The sequence below is a fragment of the Vipera ursinii genome (genome assembly GCF_947247035.1).
Source record: "Vipera ursinii genome assembly, chromosome: 4".
Classification (NCBI taxonomy): Eukaryota; Metazoa; Chordata; class Lepidosauria; order Squamata; family Viperidae; genus Vipera; species Vipera ursinii.
Window position 1 is genome coordinate 34,654,412 of NC_139514.1, and position 20,643 is coordinate 34,675,054.

A 20,643-nucleotide genomic window follows, 5' to 3' on the forward strand; every position below is an offset into this window, starting at 1 on the left:
AGGTTGCAAAAGATGGCGACAAAGTTTCTAACCTGGAATGTTAATGGATTAAATTCCCCGCACAAGAGAAGGAAAGTATTTCAGTATTTGAAACAATTTAGAAATGATGTTATTTGTTTACAGGAAACGCACATTCGAGCAGCTGATCAAAAATATTTGATAAACTTTAGATTGGGTACACAGTTTAGTGCATCTGCTCCAGATAAGAAAAATGGAGTAGTCATTTACATCAAGAAGAATTTAACAGCTAATTTAATTGAAACAGACAAACAAGGAAGATATGTTATAATTGAATTGTTAATAGAAGGCAAGAAAATACTTTTCATTGGATTATATGCTCCTAATCAACAGCAAGGAGAATTTTATAAACTTTTACACAGTAAGATAATTCAATGGGATTATAAATCGTGTATTTTGATGGGAGATTGGAATGGTGTCCTGGATGCACAAAAGGACAAAAAAGGTCTTTTCAGAAGTATACCAAATCATGCTTGATTGCCTAAATCTTTTTTTTTTTTTTGAGATGAAAGATGACCTGGAATTGAGAGATATTTGGAGAGAAAGAAATTTGCAGGAAAAAGATTTTACCTTTTTTCCCGATAGACACCAATCCTTTTCTAGGATTGATTTTGTATTAACTACTAATGATTTTTTTTCTAGGATTAAGAAGATTAAGATATGTCCAAGAACTCTATCAGATCATAGTCCAGTATGGTTGGAACTGGAAAAAGAGAGTGGAGACAGGCGGTCTTGGAGAATGAATGAAAATTTGTTTAGATATCAAGAAAATGTGGAAGAATGTAAAAAACAGATGAAAGAATTTTTTTAATATAAATATGCATAAGGGTACTTCTATTGAAATGGTTTGGGATGCAAGTAAAGCTTATATGAGAGTGTTAATATATTTGAATAATTAACATAGGTGTAAACTGGAATATAAGCGAAAAGAATTAGAGGAGGAAATTAAGAGGAAAGAGAAGGCTCTAATTTTGAATCCATCTGATAAGAAGATTAAAGAGGTAATTACTTTGTTAAGAGGTCAGTTTAATATGTTGATAGCAGATCAAGTGGCAACCAATTTACAGTATGTTAAACATAATACCTTTTGTAATGCTAATAAGCCGGGTAGGTGGTTATCTTACTTGTTAAGGAAGAAACAAAGGTCACGTAATATAGATAGAATAGATTACAAGGGTAAAGAGGTGTTTCAGCAGAATCTTATTAAAAAGGCTTTTGTTGAATTTTAATCTAAGTTATACATTAAGGATAAGATTCAAGATGTAGATATAGATAGATATTTACAAGAAGTTAATATCCCTGTTCTTACACAAAAGCAAAGGGAAGGGATGAATCAACTGATAAATGATGAAGAAATTATTTTAGCAATTAAACAAAGGTGGGGAAAGCACCAGGAACAGATGGCTTGACTGCTGTTTACTATAAAGATTTACAGTTAGAAATGGTGGAACCTTTAAAAGAATTATTTAGAACAATTCAATCGTGGAAAACAGCCTTTATATTGCTGATTCCGAAGGAAGATCAAGATCTTTCCCAAACCAAAAATTATAAGCCAATGTCGCTTTTAAATACTGATTATAAGATATTTACAAAAAATTTAGCAAATAGATTAATGAAGGTAATGCAGCAAATGATTCATAGTGACCAAACAGGATTTATAAGTGGTAGACAAATGAACAATAATGTGAGACATATTGTAGATTTATTGGAATTTTTGGAAAGAAATAACCAGGTCTCCGCAGCGCTGATTTTTTTGGATGCTGAAAAAGCTTTTGATCAATTGGACTGGCAATTTTTATTTAAGGTACTGGAGAAAATGGAGTTTGGGGATAATTTTTTACAACCTATTAGGGCAATATATCAGAAGCAAACAGCTCAAATAATAGTCAATGGTAGTTTGACAGAAATATGTAATATTGAAAAGGGTACAAGACAGGGGTGTCCTTTGTCACCTTTGTTGTTTGTTTTAACATTGGAAATATTATTAAGATACGAGACTCAAATAAAATTAAGGGAATTAAAATAAGAGATCAAGATTATAGATTGAGAGCGTTTGCAGATGACTTGGTTATTACATTAAGTCAACCGACTTACTCAGTTGTAGAATTGATGGAGATAATAATGTCATATGGAAAAGTTTCTGGATTTAAAATAAATACGCAAAAAACTAAAATATTGTCTAAAAATATGACCATAGAACAAAAGGTTGTTTTAGAAGAGCTAAGGGGATTTGAAATAGTTGAAAAGATTAAATATTTGGGGGTATATCTTTCAGCTTCAAATGTAAAATTATACAAAAATAATTATGAATTGTTATGGTTAAAAATACAAAAAGAGTTAGATAGTTGGAAAATATTACAATTATCCTTATTGGGAAGAATTGCAGCAGTAAAAATGAATGTTTTGCCAAAATTTTTATTTTTGTTTCAAATGATACCTATACTTAAAAAAGATTCAAATTTGGAGGAATGGCAGAAAGGTATTAATAAATTTGTTTGGGCAGGGAAAAGACCAAGAGTTAAATTTAAGATAATGCAAGATGTACGTGAAAGAGGTGGTCTTAAAATACCCAATTTTAAATTATATTATGAGGCTGCTGCTTTATCATCAATTAGTGATTGGTTTAATTTAACACAAGGGAGATTATTGAATATTGAGGGTTATGATTTGTTATTTGGTTGGCATGCATATTTATTGTAAGATAAGAAGGTGGATAATATTTTTAAGACACATATATTAAGGTATGCTCTGTTGCGAGTTTGGAAAAAATATCGACATAAGTTAAATTATAAAACACCAATTTGGGCAATACCTAAACATGCAATAGAAAATATAAATGTGGGATTTAAACATGATATGATTACATACAAAGAAATTCTAAGGATAGAAAGGAATGTATGGCAATTAAAGCCATATAATATTTTAAAAGAAGGAAAGATAGTACAAACTTGGTTCCAGTATGGGCAGTTACAAGCAAGATGGAAAGAAGAACAGAAAGTTGGTATTTTGATAACTGATGGAAATTTGGTAAAACAAATTTGAGATCAAGGTCAAGCACATATAACAAGGATATATAATGCACTGATAGTAATTGACTCAGAAACAGAACTTGTTAAAGATTGTATGATAAAAGTGGGCCCAGAACTTTCAGGAGGTTATAACAACGGATACTTGGGAAAAGATTTGGGTCAGAAATGTAAAATTTACACAGGCTCAAAACTTAAGAGAGAATTTTTATAAAATGTTTTATAGATGGCATTTAGATCCTAAAAAATTAGCAAGTATGTATCCGAACTGCCAGCCCAAATGTTGGAGGTGTGGTAGTGAGGATGCAACGTATTATCATATATGGTGGACTTGTAAAAAAGTTAAAGCTTTTTGGATTAAAGTTTGGTGGAATATGCAAAAGATATTTAACAAAAGGATAAGGTTTTCTCCACAGTTATTTCTGTTGGTATTATTATTATTTATTATTTATTATTTTAATTCCATTTATATCCCGCCCTTCTCCGAAGACTCAGGGCGGCTTACAAGCTTAGCAGTAGCCTTCATTCTATGTATATGCCTGCTTATTAGGGCTTTCACACACACCCCAAGTGGCATTATTACAAAGTCAGCTTATTGCCCCCAACAATCTGGGATTGTACTGTCATAGATATTAAATTGATGTTGAATTTAATTACGGCAGCAAGACTTTTAGTAGCGCAATATTGGAAGAAGGAGGAACTGCCTACTATAGAAGAGTGGACTTTGAAAGTTTCTAACTTGGCGGAGATGGCAAAGATTTCAGCATATCTGAAAGAACAATCGCAACAGAGATATATTGTGGAATGGAGAAGATGGATTGAATATATTCAGAATAAATATGGGACTAAAAAGTTTCATTTAGTATTTGAATAAGTATTAGTTTTACATGGTGTATTATCAGTTATTCATTATTGGTTAGTAATTTAATTATGTTTAAGGGGAGTTAAAGCACGATAGAATTTAATATGTTTTTTTAGTTAGGTAGCATATTTTAGCTTAAGTTTGTAAAGTTTGTACCCTGTATTCAGCTCTGGGAAGTCGGGGGGGGAGGGTTAGGGAGGGCAAGGGGGAGGGGGAGGGACGGAGTTTATGTTATTAAAAAATGTATTTTAAAACTTTTCAATAAAAAAATTCATGGTTCTTTACAGTTGCAATGGGACCTAGGACAACTAAAGTTTGGCAATCCAAATATTTGAAGAGGCAGAAGTGGAAAAACCTTATATGAGAACACTTTGATATCAATTATTTCCAAATGATTTGCTAATGATATATTTCCAGTCAACTTTCCATAGTGATCAAACCTTCAAGAAGAGAAAATCATTTCAGAATCAACCAGTGCGTATTTTTGGATTAGAGTTTTTGTCCAAATTTCATCACTGTTAATTTACCTCTTTATACTGAATGCAAATCTTCATTCCATCCATCTATTATTAGACATCATGACTCAGGCCTGAGAAAGTAACAGATTAAGCCTGCAAAGTCAGTAGTGGTGTCCTCTGAAAGGACAGGACAAAGACAGTGCATATGCACAAAACTGTGTGCATATTCTTCCTGGCTGCTTTACAGCAAAAAAGCTAAAAGTCCTTCCTGTGGCAAAATTATTTGGTGCTACAAGGAAAACAATAAGTTTTACATTTCAACAGATTCTCTGGATACCTCCTCCTTGCCCTCTCTCAAAGTCTTAGGAACACATACTAGAGGACTACGAAAACTATTTTTCAGTCACCACCTGAAAATTAAATTTCATTCCATGGTGAAACTACCAAACTTGCCCAAAATGGAACGTTTTAGATTCTCTTATTCACACTTTACTTCCCTGTCCTACTCATGGATATGGAGTGGTGGAAATTGTAAGTCACTTTATTCTGCCTAGTTTATATACTCATATTATTTTATACAAACAGACTTCAGGGAAAGGGATATTATGATTGATAAACCCAAATTTTAACTAGCTGTATTAAGCCAAACCTGACATCTATATTCTTCTGATGATCACATTATTTTCTCCAAGATATGAATAGTTTACTGTATGGATAGATTTTGAAATCAAAGTTTCAATGGATTTCACAGAAAATCTAAACAAGTAACTTACCTGAACTCTTCCTCAGTTCAAATGTTGTTCTTCCTTCTCTATTTGATTCTGTTACATCACAAGTATAATTTCCAATAACAGCCTGCTTTGTTGATATAACAAGTGAAACAATGCCGTAAGGTAGCAGCGAGCGGTTCAGAAAAGTTGCAGTATTGAAACTATTGTTTTTGGTAATGTTATCAGTATATCCATCATAAAGGAAAAATTGATTTCCTTGAAATTGCCATTTCACAAACATTGATATACTGTTATTCTCTTTCAGATTAGTTACCACACAAGGGAGGATGATTTCGGCTCCATTACAGTGCTTTTTTTCAAGAAATGGGATACTTTCAAAGGACAGCTGGGCTGAACCTAAAAGAAAAAAAAGAAAAAATATTAATATTTGTGTTTTAAGAAGAAAATGTGGCTAATGCAGGAGTACATGCATTTAATCTCAGCCCAAGATGAGCCAAAAAGTCTTTTACCAGAAGAGACCATTCTCAAAGCTTGAATCTTTACTTTACCCCAGCATAGCTTTTGAGAGCTCAAAGATTTGCTCACCCCCCTCCCCCCACTTTGGTGAAGGAATCAATTAGAAAGGGAAATTGTCAAATAGAATTTTTTTTGCAGTTTAAGAGTTTTAAAAGAAAGAGAAGATGCTGGAAAGGGAGAGTTTTTGTCTCTTTCAGATCAACTATAAACCATAAGAGATTCCAGTTTGACTGAAGAAGCTTCCCTTTCTCTTAAGGGAAGCTTTCCTTAAGCTTCCTTCTTAAGCTTTTTTTTTAAGGAGGAATTTCTTAACAGTGAGAACAATTAATCAATGAAACAGCGTGCCCCACAGAGTTGTGGTGTTCCATTACTAGAGGTTTTCAAAAAAAAGATTGAACAACCATTTGCCCAGAATGGAATAAGGCCTTCTCCCTTCAAGTTCTCTCCCGATCCTATGAGTCTGTGATTCCCCCCACCTCTTTGCATTTCTTCTCCCTTTCCTATGCTGTCTTCTCTTTCCTGTCCTTTCCCATTGATTGGTATAGAAGAATTAATAACCATTAGCTGACCTTCAGGCAGAGATAGTAATGATTCACTGTACATATGTAAGACATTTTTGAGCTTCAGAAAAAAACAAAAGATGAATCCTGGTTTGGTTCTTGAAAAAGAACAAAGGGGAATATAAGCTAGATGTATACAAATTGGATGGCCAGAGTGATGAAATGTATTGTGTATAGGTATAGTTTTGTGAATATCTGAATAAGTAATAGTCTTCAAGGGAAAGAAACTGTATGCCCATACAATAGGCAGAAGATAATCAGTACTTCACTGTGACAGTAATACCCAAAAGGGAGAAACTGACAATCTCCAGTTAGAGGGTAGAAGACTACCAGTCCCTTGGTGGCAAAGACTTATCCAGAGGGCTTGAAAATGATAGCTTTCAATCAGAGTCCAGAAGATCATTAGTTCCTTGACAGCACAAAGTTGATAGTCACCACTTCTTAGCACCTTAAGAAGCGGAGTGATTGGGGAAAGAAAAAAGTGCCCACATATAACCTGAGCCTAAGTTGAGCCCCCCAAAGTGGTTCCACTATTTAAGGCTTTGGAGGGTTATATTGGGCACAGCAATGTTACCAAATGTGAATTTTTTTGGTTTTTTTCTTTAAATCTTAAAGCAAAATGTAAGGCACCTGACATATGCCTGTTCTTAATCTGTTTTATTAAACAAAAGAAAAAAACCTCAGCCTATCAAATTTTAATAGTGTACTTCTACCTCTTACCCATTTCTGATGAAGTATCTGTAACAGAGAAAGAAGAGTGTTCTATACAAGTATATTAGACAGACAAGATTAAGAATAAATCAGTACATGTTATGCTATTTATTTTATAATATGTTTAATCTGGCCTTCAGTCAAAAATATGCTTAAGTAAATTATTTATGGGTCAGGCAATGGCAGACTAAGACATTTATGAAAGACGGTGATGATACTGCAGCAGAGACCAATGGCTGGATGAGAGGTCCAAGCAAAAACTGCCTCTCCGCACAAGGAAAGAACAAGAGATCACCCACTTATGTTTCAGACAGCTTCTCCTTGGAACCCAGAGTCTGAGAGTTGGGAGTCACAGAAAAGTCAATAACCTCACACCTACAGTGGAGTCCGTAAGAAAACTAGGTCCCCTAAAACCTCACTTTCTTAAATGTGTTTGGATTATAGCTATTTTACAGCTAACAGAAATTTCTGGAACAGTGGAAAAAGAAAGACACTCTTTATTCTAGATCAAAGATTAAAGAAAAGACTATATGTCAGGACCTACCCCAAACCATGTCTTAGGAAGACAAAAACTCTTGGAGTCAGTCAGTTCTAGTCCAAAAGGAATCTTTACTAGGACATGCTTGGTTGTGGGAATACAAGACAGGACTTAGTATTGCTTTACAAATTGAAATTTTATAAAGGGTACCCGGTTCAACCCCCCTTCCCTCAACCCCATTTGGTCAGCCCCCAACCTTCTACTTCGTGTCATCCCTTTCCTGGGGGGGAAAAAGGAACTCTGAATCTTTATGGTTATTGCCTTCTTCCTCTCCAGAATTAAAAGAAAACACAAGCCAGATACCTTCTTCTCTAACTCTCCCTTTTGATCCCCCCAGTTCAAAAGGTTCCCTTGGTCTTTGAAATAACCTAAGGCAGGCTGAATCCACATATGCTCCTCCTTCCTAAGGAGATGGCAGAATCCATATGGGGGGGATAATGTTTTAAACATACATTTATGAATGTGATATAAATGGATTCTGACACTATAGATTAAAGAAAAGAGTAATATAAAAAGTCAAAGAATTTTACCAGGCAAAAAGTTTGGATTAGAGTTTAACTTAAGAAAGCTTAAAATGGACTAAGGGAACAGTTAAATCTGAAACATTATCATTTTTGTTAGGGTGTTTTTGAAACAATTAAATAGATCAAACAATGCCTTCATGGGAATGCAAACAAATTGTTTATAGAGTTTTACTGAAGACATGATTAATGGATTTTGCAAAATAAAGAGATAAAGAATACTTGAGGTAGACCATGTTATCACAGAATTACAAACTTCCAGAAGATAACAAATACTTAAAGAAAGGCAAAAAGACAGAGAGAGAGAGATTTTTGAAGAGTTGGGAAAGTTACAATAACAGCATCCATAAATCTTCTGTGAATACACAATTCAAAAGAGATACAAATCAAGATATAAAAGAAGGGATGAAAAATAATTTTGAAAAATCTGCAGGTCAATTGGGTGCAGAGCCAAATCAAAGTGGAAATTTTGGAAAATAAAATAAACACATTTAAAAAAAAATAACCAGAGATAGAAAGGACATAAAGTCAAGAAATGAAATAATGGATTACTCTTGTCTTACAGAAAAATAGTTTTGTTTGAGATCAAGAGTATTTATAGAACAACTTTATCAGAGAACTGCCAAAAAACCTATCCTATATCTATACTATCAGGAGAGTAGCCTGAAAGAAGACAGTGACAATCCACTTCAGTACTGTTGCCAAGAAAACAGGAGTGAGTGAATTCATAAAGTTACAGGTAGTCCTCAACTTACAATTCGTTTAGTGACTGTTCAGTTACAGAAGCAGTGAAAAAAGTGACATGACCATTTTTCACACTTACAACCATTGCAGCATCCCCATGGTCACCTGATCAAAATTCAAACACTTGGCAACTGACTTGTATTTATAACGGTTGCAGTGTCCCGGGGTCATATGATCATCTTTTGTGACCTTCTGATAAGCAAGGTCAATGGGGAAGCTACATTCACTTAACAACCACGTTTCTAACTTAACAACTGTGGCAAAAAAAATTGTAAAATAGGGCAAAACTCACTTAACAAATGTCTCACTTAGCAGCAGAAATTTTAGGCTCAATTGTGGTTGTAAGGTGAGGAGTATTTATATTGAGAAGTTATTTTGGCTTTAACTAAAGAAGGCTTACAGTATGCTTATTTGAACTTTTGGGGCTACATAAGATTAAGTATTCTATTGCCCTATTCAGGCTCCAAATTGATTAGTATAAGAGGGATAGGTATCAAATTATGTATTATACATGTTGCGTACAGTTGCTAACAAGCTAATGTCATATTCTTCTACATGAAAAAGGGAGAGAATATTTCATAAAAGAAAAATACTGGGAGTTCAAACAAGAAAGTGTCACTTGGATGGAAGAGCCAAGAAAAAACAGAACAGGAATAATTCTGCCTAAAGATGGATTGAATAAAACGCCCTCAGGGACAGCCAGATTTGTCAAAACAGGGACTGTTCAACAGTATGACTGTCAGGCTTACAGTTAGATGCAAAGGTTTAGGCACCCCTGGTCAAACTGTACACTTCAATGAATCCTTAAGTGAATAGAAGCTGACACAACCCCTACATAATACAAAATGAAGATAATTCACTCTTACAAAGCATAGTGAGGCTATAAACAATTTTCTAAAGACTTCTGGCTAGCAATTTCAGCTGTGACAAACAGAGTTAAGAAATGGAGGTTATACTGAACTGTTGAAATCAAGACAAGACCTGAAACATCAAGAAAAATCTTTTCTAAAGCTACCTGAAATCTAGTAGAAGCAGAATCCACAGATCACTTTAACAACCTCTCAAAGGTATAGTGGCATCGTAGTATATCTCTATGCATCCACAGTACAACACTGCTTATATACAATGATCTGTACAAGAGAATTGTCCGAAAATTTTTCTCTCTCTCTCTCTCTTTTGTCTGACCTCATTGCAGAAGTTGTTTAAAATACACAAAATAAAATATCAGTAAGTCTGAAATGATTTTCATCTGATTAAATACAAACTGAAATGTCTGGCCACAATTAAATAAGTCTGAAGAAAAGACCATCTTGCCAATTGAAAGAACTACCAAGGAGAACCTCCTCAACACTGGCAGGCCAAGCTACTGTATATAAATAGGAAGCAAACCCTACCCTCAATAGCACTGATGGTATTGCCTAGTTAGGTAATCTGCAAGCATACAACCCAGCTCAGAAAGCATCAGGGACTCAACAGAAGTTCTGTTATGCTTTGGGGTTGTGTGACATCTAGGAAATGTGCTGGTAAAAGGAAGAATATATTTGTCTAATTAGCTGTATATCCTAGAAGTCCTGCAAGCAGGGAAGATATTGAAGCTGAAAAAAGGTTAACTATTTCAACAAGATAAAAATGGGAAACACATCTCCAAATCAATTGTGAAATAGGAAGGAGAGATAAAAGATTTTTGGATGCCCTTCACAGTTGAATACTATTGAAAATCTGGAGAGAAATATCAAACATATAGAATAATCAAACAGAAGAATATTTCTGAACTGGAAAGTTCTCCTAGGAAGAATGGGGGGAAAAAACCTTAAAAGCAAGAATAGAAAGATTCTTTTCTGACTACAGATATTGTATGAAATCTTTTAATTGTACTATGAAGAGTTGGAATTTAGTAACTGTCCAATATTCTGCACCTGCCATTTTACGCTTTCTTATCTGCAAACAACTGCACATAGATAGGAAGTATATATTCATATTTGCACAAAAACGTTATGTTTAACCTTATGCCATATAGAGGTTATGTCAGCTTCTATACATTTAAGGATTGACTGGAATAAGCATGTCTAAACTTTTGCATACAACTATATCTTTTGTTTGTTTGAGCTGAATTGGAATATTTTTTGTTGCCTGGGTTTTTTTCTTAATATTTATGAATAGGTAGGAAGCAGATTCATCTTTAAATCTCCAGATCACTTTCCTCGTCCATCCTTTTCCTAGTACTTTCTTTCACTGGGATTCTTATATCGTCATAAAGTAGTTTTAGATGTTCATTTGTTGGCTAAGAGTCATAATGATTATGCTCCCTCATAATATTAAGTTTTAAACCATTAGTTCCAAACTGAATAGCTGGATGTACACATCTTAAACTAAAAAAAATCAGTTTGGCAGAAATATTGAAATTCAGTTTTTTTTGTCTGCAATATATAGTACACAACTAAACTCTCAGGCCCAACAACCGTCCTCCTTGTTTGTTAATCTTCTGCCATATTGTTCTGTAAACTTACAATGATGAGAGACAGTTTGTAAATGTTTGTGGCCTGAAAAATTCAACATTGTATTGAATGCCTAAGGCAAGTTTGTTAGACAAACAATCCTGGAAAGAGTAACAGTGCTGCCACGTTTCTCTATTTGTACACTCTCTGATTATTAGCTGATAGAGCATTTTCTTTGGCAATGATTTTGTGGATTTTTTCAGCCAATTGAACATCAGCAACTCTTTTTTCTGAGATCCACAGAAATATTTTTGATTGGGGCATGAATTATTTTTGATAGAAGTATACATTCAGAAAACTGTTTTGTGAATTGTAGATTGCAATGGTGGAAACCAATATGTTGTATTTTATTTAATAAATAAATAAAGCTGATCAGGACATCTATTAAGAGTCCTGAACTTATGACCATAGTAACATTTGCACAATTATAATTGTAAGAGGTGATGGTTAAGTGGACCGCCACATAACTGTGCCTGATTTTACCTTTTTGCAGCAGTCATTAAGAAAATGCAGCTGTTATTCAGCAAACGTTGGATACTGTTAAGCAAACCCAAAGTTTGCTATGGGCATCTTTTGCCAGAAACCAAAAGTAAATTCCGGTTTCCAGCAAAAACATTGGAAATCATGGTAACATGATTGGAGGATGCTGCAAAGAGTTGTAAATATGGGTCAGTTAACAAATGCTCAAAATGCGGTATGTGACTGCAGGGGGTGGGGTGGGCAGGTCATCTGTCGGAATTTCATACCTGGGTCATAAGTAATTTTTTATGGATCCATCATAATTGCAAAGAGTCACTAAGTGACCAGCCATAAGTCAAGGACTACCTGTATCTCAAATGATCTCCTGTTGATTATCATAGGGCACGGGTGTCAAACTCGATCGTGTCACGTGATGCATCATGACGTACGGTAACTTTTTTGCCTTTGTGAAACCAGGGTGGGTGTGGTCTGTGCATGATGCATCCGACCCACAGGCCGCCAGTTTGACACTCTTACTCTACATATCTCTTCTAATAATAACATAGTGAAAGTTGGCTCAGTTTCAATACAAAGATGGCACAGTACATTGCTTCGGATGTCATTTGCTTTAATCAGAATATATTTATTTATTTATTTATTGAATTTATATACCACCCTATTCCCGAAGGACTCAGGGTGGTTCACAGGGCAAGGTAAAAACAATACAAAAAGAGAGAATAAAATAGAATTAAACTAATACAAGCCCACAAAATTAAGATAATGTTAAAATTGAAATTTTAAATTAATTTAATTTAAAATCCCTCAGTCCAGGCCAGACAATTCAAACAACCAGGTTTTTAAGTCCCGGCAAAACGAGCGAAGGTCGGGGGCAGTCCGAAGTTCCATCAGCAGTTTGTTCCAAAGGGCGGGCGCGCCCACAGAGAATGTCCTCCCCCTGGGAATCACCCGCCGGCAATCTCTAACCGGCAGAACCCTAAGGAGGCCCTCCCTGTGGGCGCGCATAGGACGATGGGAAGCTGATACTTATTATGCATTAATAAGACTTAGATGATGTTTGCATCACATTGTAGGTCACAATACAACACAATTACAGATAGTTTCAAAGGTTTTATAATTTTTAATGCTATATTAACTTGCTCTTTAGGGCTAATTCCTTAATAACCCTCAGGTTTTATCAAAAATATAAGAGGAAAAGTACCTTTTTAATTCAATGCAGTTTAAAAAAAGGTTAATTTTTGATCAGTAATTTGGGGTATGTTCCTTGCATCGAAAACATTCCTGAGAGGAGATGAGGATGAGGATGACAACAATGATGATTTTGGAATGCAGGTCAAGAGTACTTTGAATAGGTCAGAAATTCTAAAATTGCACTTAACGATTCATTAAACTATTTGGGTCAGTGGGTCCTTGTTTTAATGAATGCTGGTGAAACTGTCTGGTGACGGCTATAACAGGCCAGGCTAAAAATGAAGGATCCTAGTAAAGAGAGGAAGTCACTGTCAGGTGGAAGGTGACTTTAAAGTTCAAATGTTAAACCACCAGGCATAAGACCAAGACACTCGTGTCCAAAAATAAATTTACTTTCTAGGGATTTTATTCCAGTTCTTCACTTCAAGGAATCATCAAATTAACAACTTCTCAATTCAGACACAAAAACTCACCAATATAATAATTAGTTTTTCAAGCTACTAAGGTTGTAACTGTGTCCTGGAACTGTACACATTTAGAATTCAAGTTCCAAGCTTCTTTCATAGTTCATCTATGCATTTACAGTGTCATGGGCCAGACTCAAGAGTATAAAAAAGCTGCTCCAGCTGAACTAGTGAAATGTCAGTCCCAAGAGACATCAAGCCAGGAATCATCTTTGGCTGTCTAAACACAAACACCATCAAAAAAGCTGGAACAGTGTGATGATGAGGCATGTCCTCCACTCCCTTGGACTTGGCAAGCAGAGTAAAGAGCAGAGGGAATATGCTCAATGAGACCCCTTGCCACACAAGGGAATAGCTTTCTTAGTTAAAGATAGCTGGCTGCAATCTCATGTATCAACAGTGCTGACCCATGTTTTCTATTAAAAAAAACACCCTGTGATCTCCTGTTCCTGGATATCATTTGAAGGATCAGATGAAAGAATATACGTGCAGATGAGGCCCTGGGGATCAGAAGAATGGTCATAGGTGGAGATAGGACCCAGGTGTGGTTGTGATGGGCATGGGAGTGAGGAAGATGAATTCTGAGAGGAAACAATTACTCTTAAACAACTTTTTCTTTAATAGCTTCTTTTCTTTTCTGTTCACTGAGAGCTTTGCAGACAAGCTTGCTAACAGTTGAGCAATGCGAGGGGGGCTGTGGGGTGTGTGCGGGGTGTGTGTGCAGACACTTTCACAGGTTCAACCACCTAGCCAGGATGCTGAGCTTCATTTATAAGAAATGCTAAAAGCACATAGCTGGCACAGGATACTAGAAGCTTTGATTATAAAAACTGCTGTAAAACTGTAAACGGCGCCTTGGTAGCTTTCAAAGCCGAGATCACTTTTATTCCTTGGTACCAAAATAAAAGTCTGTTTTTCCGTACCTCAGCTTTGGTGTGATTGGCTTCAACACCAAGCTAAGATCCAGTTTTGGGAACAACGCTTTCTTGTAAAAAGTGCTTGAAATACTGACCTTTGTACTGGCTGATAAACTGACTTGGCTGTTGGAACTTTGGCTTGGATTTTGATTTTTCTGTGAGTTCCTGTTCAAAACTAAAATGCTCAGGCAGCCCTTCTTTCCAAAAGACCCTGTTTTTATTTAAAATCCTTATTGCTTAGCTACTCAGCCTGAGTAAACTGCTATTTTCATTAACAACTGTGCCTGAAACAGCACACACAATCCACATTGGAATCTGTTCGACTGGAATACAAGAGAACCATGTCTCATGCTTTCCCCATAATGATTAGTTTTGGTCACCATGATGTAAAAAAGATGTCGAGACTATAGAAAGGGTACAGAGAAGAGCAACAAAGATGATTAGGGGGCTGGAGGCTAAAACATAGAGGGAACGGTTGCTGGAATTGGGTATGTGTAGTTTAACGAAGAGAAGAGTGAGGGGTGACATGATAGCAGTGTTCCAATATCTCAGGGGCTACCACAAAGAAGAGGGAGTCAAGCTATTCTCCAGAGCACCTGAAAGCAGGACAAGAAGCAACGGATGGAAACTAGTCAAGGAGAGAAGCAACCTAGAACTAAGGAGAAACTTCCTGACAGTTAGAACAATTAACCAGTGGAACAACCTGCCTCCAGAGGTGGTGAATGCTCCAGCACTGGAGGTTTTTAAGAAGAGACTGGACAGCCATTTGCCTGAAATGATATAAGGTTTCCTGCCTGAGCAGGGGGTTGGACTAGATGACCTCCAAGGTCCCTTCCAAATTATTATTGTTGTTGTTGTTGTTATTAATAATAATACATTTCTCCAACTACAGTTAAACTGTGCCTCGGTAAAGGCAGAATGAGAAACTATTGACTAAAATAAGTCTACAAACATGTTTTTTAGCTCTGTTTATCCTAGCTAAGAAATTTCTCTGCTCTTGGAAGAGGCAAATAACCACTGATTTGGCTAACTCCTGAGCTTTGTGTTGAACACACAGCTAACAATAGTTTGACCCTGGAACCAGTAAACCAGTATGGTGATGATCTCTACTGGATATATTCTAGCAGAGTCTAGTGAGTTATTTCTCTGGGTTGCCTTAATCTGAGTTTCTGGTCTGAACATAATAGAATAACAGAGTTGGAAGGCACCTTGTAGGTCATCTAGTCCAACCCCCGCCTGCCCAAGCAGGAGTCACTACACCATTTCTGACAGATGGCAGATGCTTAGATGGGTATATAGGTAGTATACAGTTTGTTTCCACTGACTTATGACCACACTTGAGCCCAAAATTTCCATTGCTAAGCAAGACAGGTGTAAAGTGAATTTTGCCCCATTTTATGACCTTTTGGCCTTGGTTGTTAAGTGAATTGCTGCAGTTAAGTTAGTAACACAGTTGTTAAGTGAATCTGGTGACTTATCTTGACAATTAGTTTTGTCTGGAGACTTTGGAAACTGTAAAGTTCTAGAATTGGTATGTGTAGTCCTTGACTTACAACCATTTGTTTAGTGACCATTCGGCAGTAAAAAAAAGTGGCTTATGATCACTTTCACACTTATGACCATTGTTGCTGCATCCTCATGATCACAATTCAGATGCTTGGTGACTGGCATGTATTCATGGAGTCAAGTGATTGCCTTTTGCTACCTCCTGACAAGATAAGTCACCAGATTCACTTAACAACTGTGTTACTATCTTAACTGCAGCAATTCACTTAACAACCGAGGCCAGAAAGGTCTGCAGCTGGCGTCAACTTCCCTCCGCCCAGTACGCTCCCACAGAGAGGGCCTCCTCAGGGTGCCACCGGTCAAAGAATGCCGACTGGTGGCCCCCAGGGGGAGGGCATTCTCTGTGGGTGCACCGGATTTATGGAACCATCTTCCGGTCAAGCTCCGGATGGCGCCCGATCTCCGCTCCTTCCGGCGCGATCTTAAAACCCATCTCTTTAAACAAGCTGGCCTGGCCTGATGGGACGGGGTGGGATTTTTATAAATGGACTTCAATTTTTAATCTGTATTAATTTATTATGGGCATTGTTTAATCACGTTTTAATAATTTTTAATTTTTGTATCTAGTTTTTATGTATTGCCCAGTTCACCGCCCTGAGTCCTCCGGGAGAAGGGCGGTATATAAATTAAATTAATAAATAATAAATAAATAAAATAAATAAAATGGGGCAAAAGTCACTTTACACCTGTCTTGCTTAGCAATGGAAATTTTGGGCTCAAGTGTGGTTATACATTGGTGGAAACAAAGTGTATACAACCTATATACCCATCTAAGCCAGGGCTTTTCAACCTTTTCACCCATTGTACCACTTTTAGGATATGGCAACATCCGAGTACCACCAGTCGTCTAGCAAGGTGTCAAACACTTGATGACCAAAAAAAAAAAAGGAAAAAAGTGATGAAGTACAGGTAATCCTCGACTTACAACAGTTCACTTAGTGACTGTTCAAAGTTACAATGGCACTGGAAAAGTGCCCCCCAAGCCACAGCCGAGCAAGACACCTGCCTGCCCGCCCGGTGGTGCTCTTCCTCTTGTCTGAGGTTTTCATTGTTGTGAGCATTTCTGTTGAGAATTGGCAGCGGGGGTGAGGTGGGGAGTGTTTGGTTTTTATTCCCCCCATCTGCTGGGTGGTTGCAGCAGGTTTTGGTCACTTCACATGACCCTGGGCCACTGTGACCATCATAAATATGAATCAGTTGCCAAGTATGTGAATGTAAATCACAAGATGCTGCAACATTCCAGCTGATCAGCGCTTCTTCTGGGCTCAGAAGTGCCAGGATCAGCGCCGAGCTCCAGCTGGAGTCTGGCGCTGATCCTGCTGCTTCCGCTGAGCCCTGACATCCCTGAAGAAGTGCTAATCCTGGTGCTTCTGCTGAGCCCAGATAGCCCTGCAGCTCCAGCTGTCTCTTGCTCAGGTTTGTGCGGTGCTGCCACCGGTTCAGCTCATTCCCCTCCCCCGCTACCACTTTTCTAGGATGTTCGCATACCACCTGCCAGGTGCCAATGTACCACAGGTGATACCCATACCACTGGTTGAAAAGCCCTGATCTAAGCATCTGCCATCTGTCAGAAATGGTGTAGTGACTCCTGCTTGGGCAAGGGGGGGTTGGACTAGATGACCTACAATGTGCCTTCCAACTCTGTTATTCTATTCTATTATGTTCAGACCAGAAACTCAGATTAAAGCGACCCAGAGAAATAACTCCTAGAGTCTGCCTGAATATATCCAGTAGAGATCATCACCATACTGGTTTACTGGTTCTGGGGTCAAACTATTCTTAGCTCAGGAGGTCAATTCCTAAGTTGACACTGGTGGTAGACTTTCATTAGAAATAAAAAAAAAGCCAAACGGCATTTCCAAATCACCGAAATAAGACTTTTAGAGTTTGCATTGGGAATCTGAAAACTATTGTCCACTAAATGAAACCAACTTGTCAATAAATCTTTAAAGGTAAATGTTAAAAGCATCACAGAACTCTTACCAATTTTAGTTGTTCTCAAAAAGCTGGAAGGTGCCAAAAGATAATTTATTACATCCATTTCTACAGAACAGCTGTGTGAAGTGCATAATTTTGAGCTTTCATAATCCCCATATAATTCAACAATTTGCTTGCCACAAAATTCTTCATTAAGAGTCTGATTAAAAGTATACCAGGGTAACGTTGATTCATTTTATCTCGAAATCTGTCCATGATTGGGGATTCTATTAGTCGCACCCTGTGTTGCTGGGAAATACGTTTTGTACATGCAATACTGCAAGCCTGAACTAGATTACTCAGTCCTATCTGCTCTCTTTCCCAGAGAGATAGGGAAGTGGCCCAGGGAAAAGAAAACGGTTACTTTCACCTTCATTTTACTACATATAATTTGGAGCGTGTGTGTGTGTGTGTGTCTGTGTCTGTGTGTGTGTGTGTGTGTGTGAAGTTGCTGTGCACACGTGCTCCGAAGTTTTAACGTCAAAAAGAAGAGGTGGCTTATACGCCGTCACAACCGCTTAGCTGAGTTCTTCCAAAGGCAGCAGCCATCAACGGTGACCATTAACCAGAAGAAAGGGAAAAAAAAACCAGAAATGTCTCGCAAACCAACCAGAAGGTGTCAGAAAGCGACACACCGAAATGTCGTCTTCTGCATATTCCAAAGCGCGGCGGCGAACCTCGGAGTCACATTCAACAACCCCCACCCGCCCGCCTGCCTGCCTGCCTGCCTGCCTGCCTGCCTGCCTGCTGTCACTTCTGCCACGGCACATTCGGAGCAGCAGGACTCCCGAAGCGAAGCGTATGGGAAGCATCAGGCGTTAAAAGAGATAGCCAATCCCAGAGCGCAGCACCCCTACGCCTGTCGAAGTAATTGGGTTCGCTCGGGGGAACGGGGAGGGAGGGGAGAGGACGTGTGGTGCAAGGCAGCGGTACACTCCAGCCAAACAAACCAAGCCTTTATCTGCCATGGCGCAGTCAACGGATAGGACGGAAAGCTAAAAGTCTCACCAGCCCGGGGAGCTGGTGGTGGTGGTGGTGGGGGGAGGGTGTGGGCAGCTTCTCTCCCTTCCGCTATTTTTGAAGAGCCGTTACTCTACCGTCCTTGGAGCCCCAAAGACAACCCAGCTCCCCCGGGGGCTTCAGGACACGGGCAAGCAGGAAAAAAAGGGAATAGTAACTGCGCAACTACTCCAGAATCGCCGCGGACCGAAGAACGCAGGGTTCACCAGCTAAGCTTTTCGACTCGAAAGGGAGGCGAAAGGCTACGAGAGGAAAGTGAGAGGAGATCCAGCAGTCGGAGAGGGAACAGCGCCGCCGAGGGCGAGCGCAGCAAAAGAAGAGAGAACCAATACTCACCGGCCCCCAGCGTGCCCAGCAGCACCCACCACACGCAGAGCATCCACATGTCCAGGCTGGCGCAAGGAAGGGCAATCCGCTTTCTGCCGCGACGATTCTCCCACAGGCCAAGCGAAAGATAGTGTGTGTGTGTGTGTGTGTGTGTGTGTCTGGGGGGGGGGGCGATGCTAGATCCGGAACGCGGATCAGGAGCCGCCCAAGCCCGCAGCCTGCCAAGCTTCGACGGTTCCCTCCAGCCGCAGCAAGCGGGGCGGAGCCACACCCGGCTTTCGCTTTCGCTCTCCGCCGCAGGAGGGGAGACGAAGGCGTAGGTGGCAGAAGAACAGCCCCCTCCGTAGCCTACTGTCGGACTGACGCTGCGCGCTACAACTTGGGAAGCAGGTGGGCTTTCTGTCACGAAGAGCCGAAGAAGACCTCCGGGTGCTTTCCAGCTTCGTACGGGGCAAACCCAGGGAGGAGCTTCGGCGATCCTCGAGAATCGCGTCGCCCTTTTTAGAGACCTTGAAATCGTGCCCCGAAAGTTTCGAGCCCGGCGAGGCGACGTTTTCGGCTGCTCGCGGGTCTTCTAGCGACGCAGGAATTGCGCAGACTTGGAAATGAACGCCGGGCTCTTGGCGTGACAAAGGAGGAACTCTGCGTCACACTGAAGCTTGCCATCGTCAGGGAAAGCCGACGCCGACGCCGCCAAAGAGAAGTCTTCGCCCATCTTATGTACTGTACAGCATGTGCAGTCTGAGATGGCGCAGCAGACTGGCCGTTAGGCTCCGGCGAAGCCAAAACTCCTCGTGAAATCTTTAGCGCGCTCTTCCATGAGGGGTTTCCGCTCAGCCTTATAATAATACGAGGGCGTTGCGAAGTAAGGGTTCTTGAGCCTTTAAACACACACACAGCTGCAGGAGAAGCATTAGCTATAAATAAGAGATGTATTCGTTCCCTGGTCTCATCTGAGGTTTCTACACCGGGGAATTTAGATTAGAGATTTTTGTTTATGTATTTTCGTTTCCCTTACCCTCGCTATGCTGGTGCCTACCATTTTACATCAAGTATAAATGCATCATGTTTTAGGGACATTTGAAGTTAAACACACATAGTCATTCTAAGAGCTGGCGTTTTAAATTCAACTATAAATCACGCTAGAGAGCATCACAAGTAAATTAATTTAGAATAACTGAGATAAATGTGGCCTTTCTACAGCCTTTTCAATATGCTGCTATATAATAAATACCATGTTGTCAACATCTTAGGACTTACACTCAGACATGTGGAGAGAATTGGCCATCTTTCAGACAGTAGATGTTTCCTTAATCAAGGACGATTATTACTGGCAATGTTTATAATAAGCCAAGGATTTGTTTGGAGTACCCCAGGTATAATGTATACAGGGCTTTTTTTCTCATAGAACGCTCAGAACGGAGTTCCGGCACCTTTTTTGGATAGAACCTTGTAGGGTAGGCAAGGCGTGTTGTATGACATGTGTGAGTTCCGGCACCTTTTTCTTTTACAAAAAAAGCACTG

At 38.8% G+C, this 20,643-nt stretch overlaps 1 protein-coding gene across 9 annotated transcripts in view; it reads right to left on the reverse strand.

Moving 5' to 3' along the window:
- The window catches only part of CD47 (CD47 molecule), an 82,886-nt gene extending 62,482 nt beyond the window's left edge, over window positions 1-20,404 (reverse strand). For 8 of the 9 annotated variants that reach the window (XR_014492359.1, XR_014492360.1, XR_014492361.1 and 5 more), the window contains exons 1-2: window positions 19,129-20,404; window positions 5,138-5,491 (exon numbers count right to left, since the gene is read on the reverse strand). Coding sequence is in view for 6 of the 9 variants with exons in the window: in XM_083361385.1 (XP_083217511.1) it covers window positions 5,138-5,491; window positions 19,129-19,177 (403 nt within the window). In the remaining 3 variants the exon portion in view is untranslated. The remainder of the gene's footprint in view (window positions 1-5,137; window positions 5,492-19,128) is intronic. The other variant, XM_083361387.1, reaches the window with a different exon arrangement.
- Window positions 20,405-20,643: the final 239 nt, after the last annotated feature.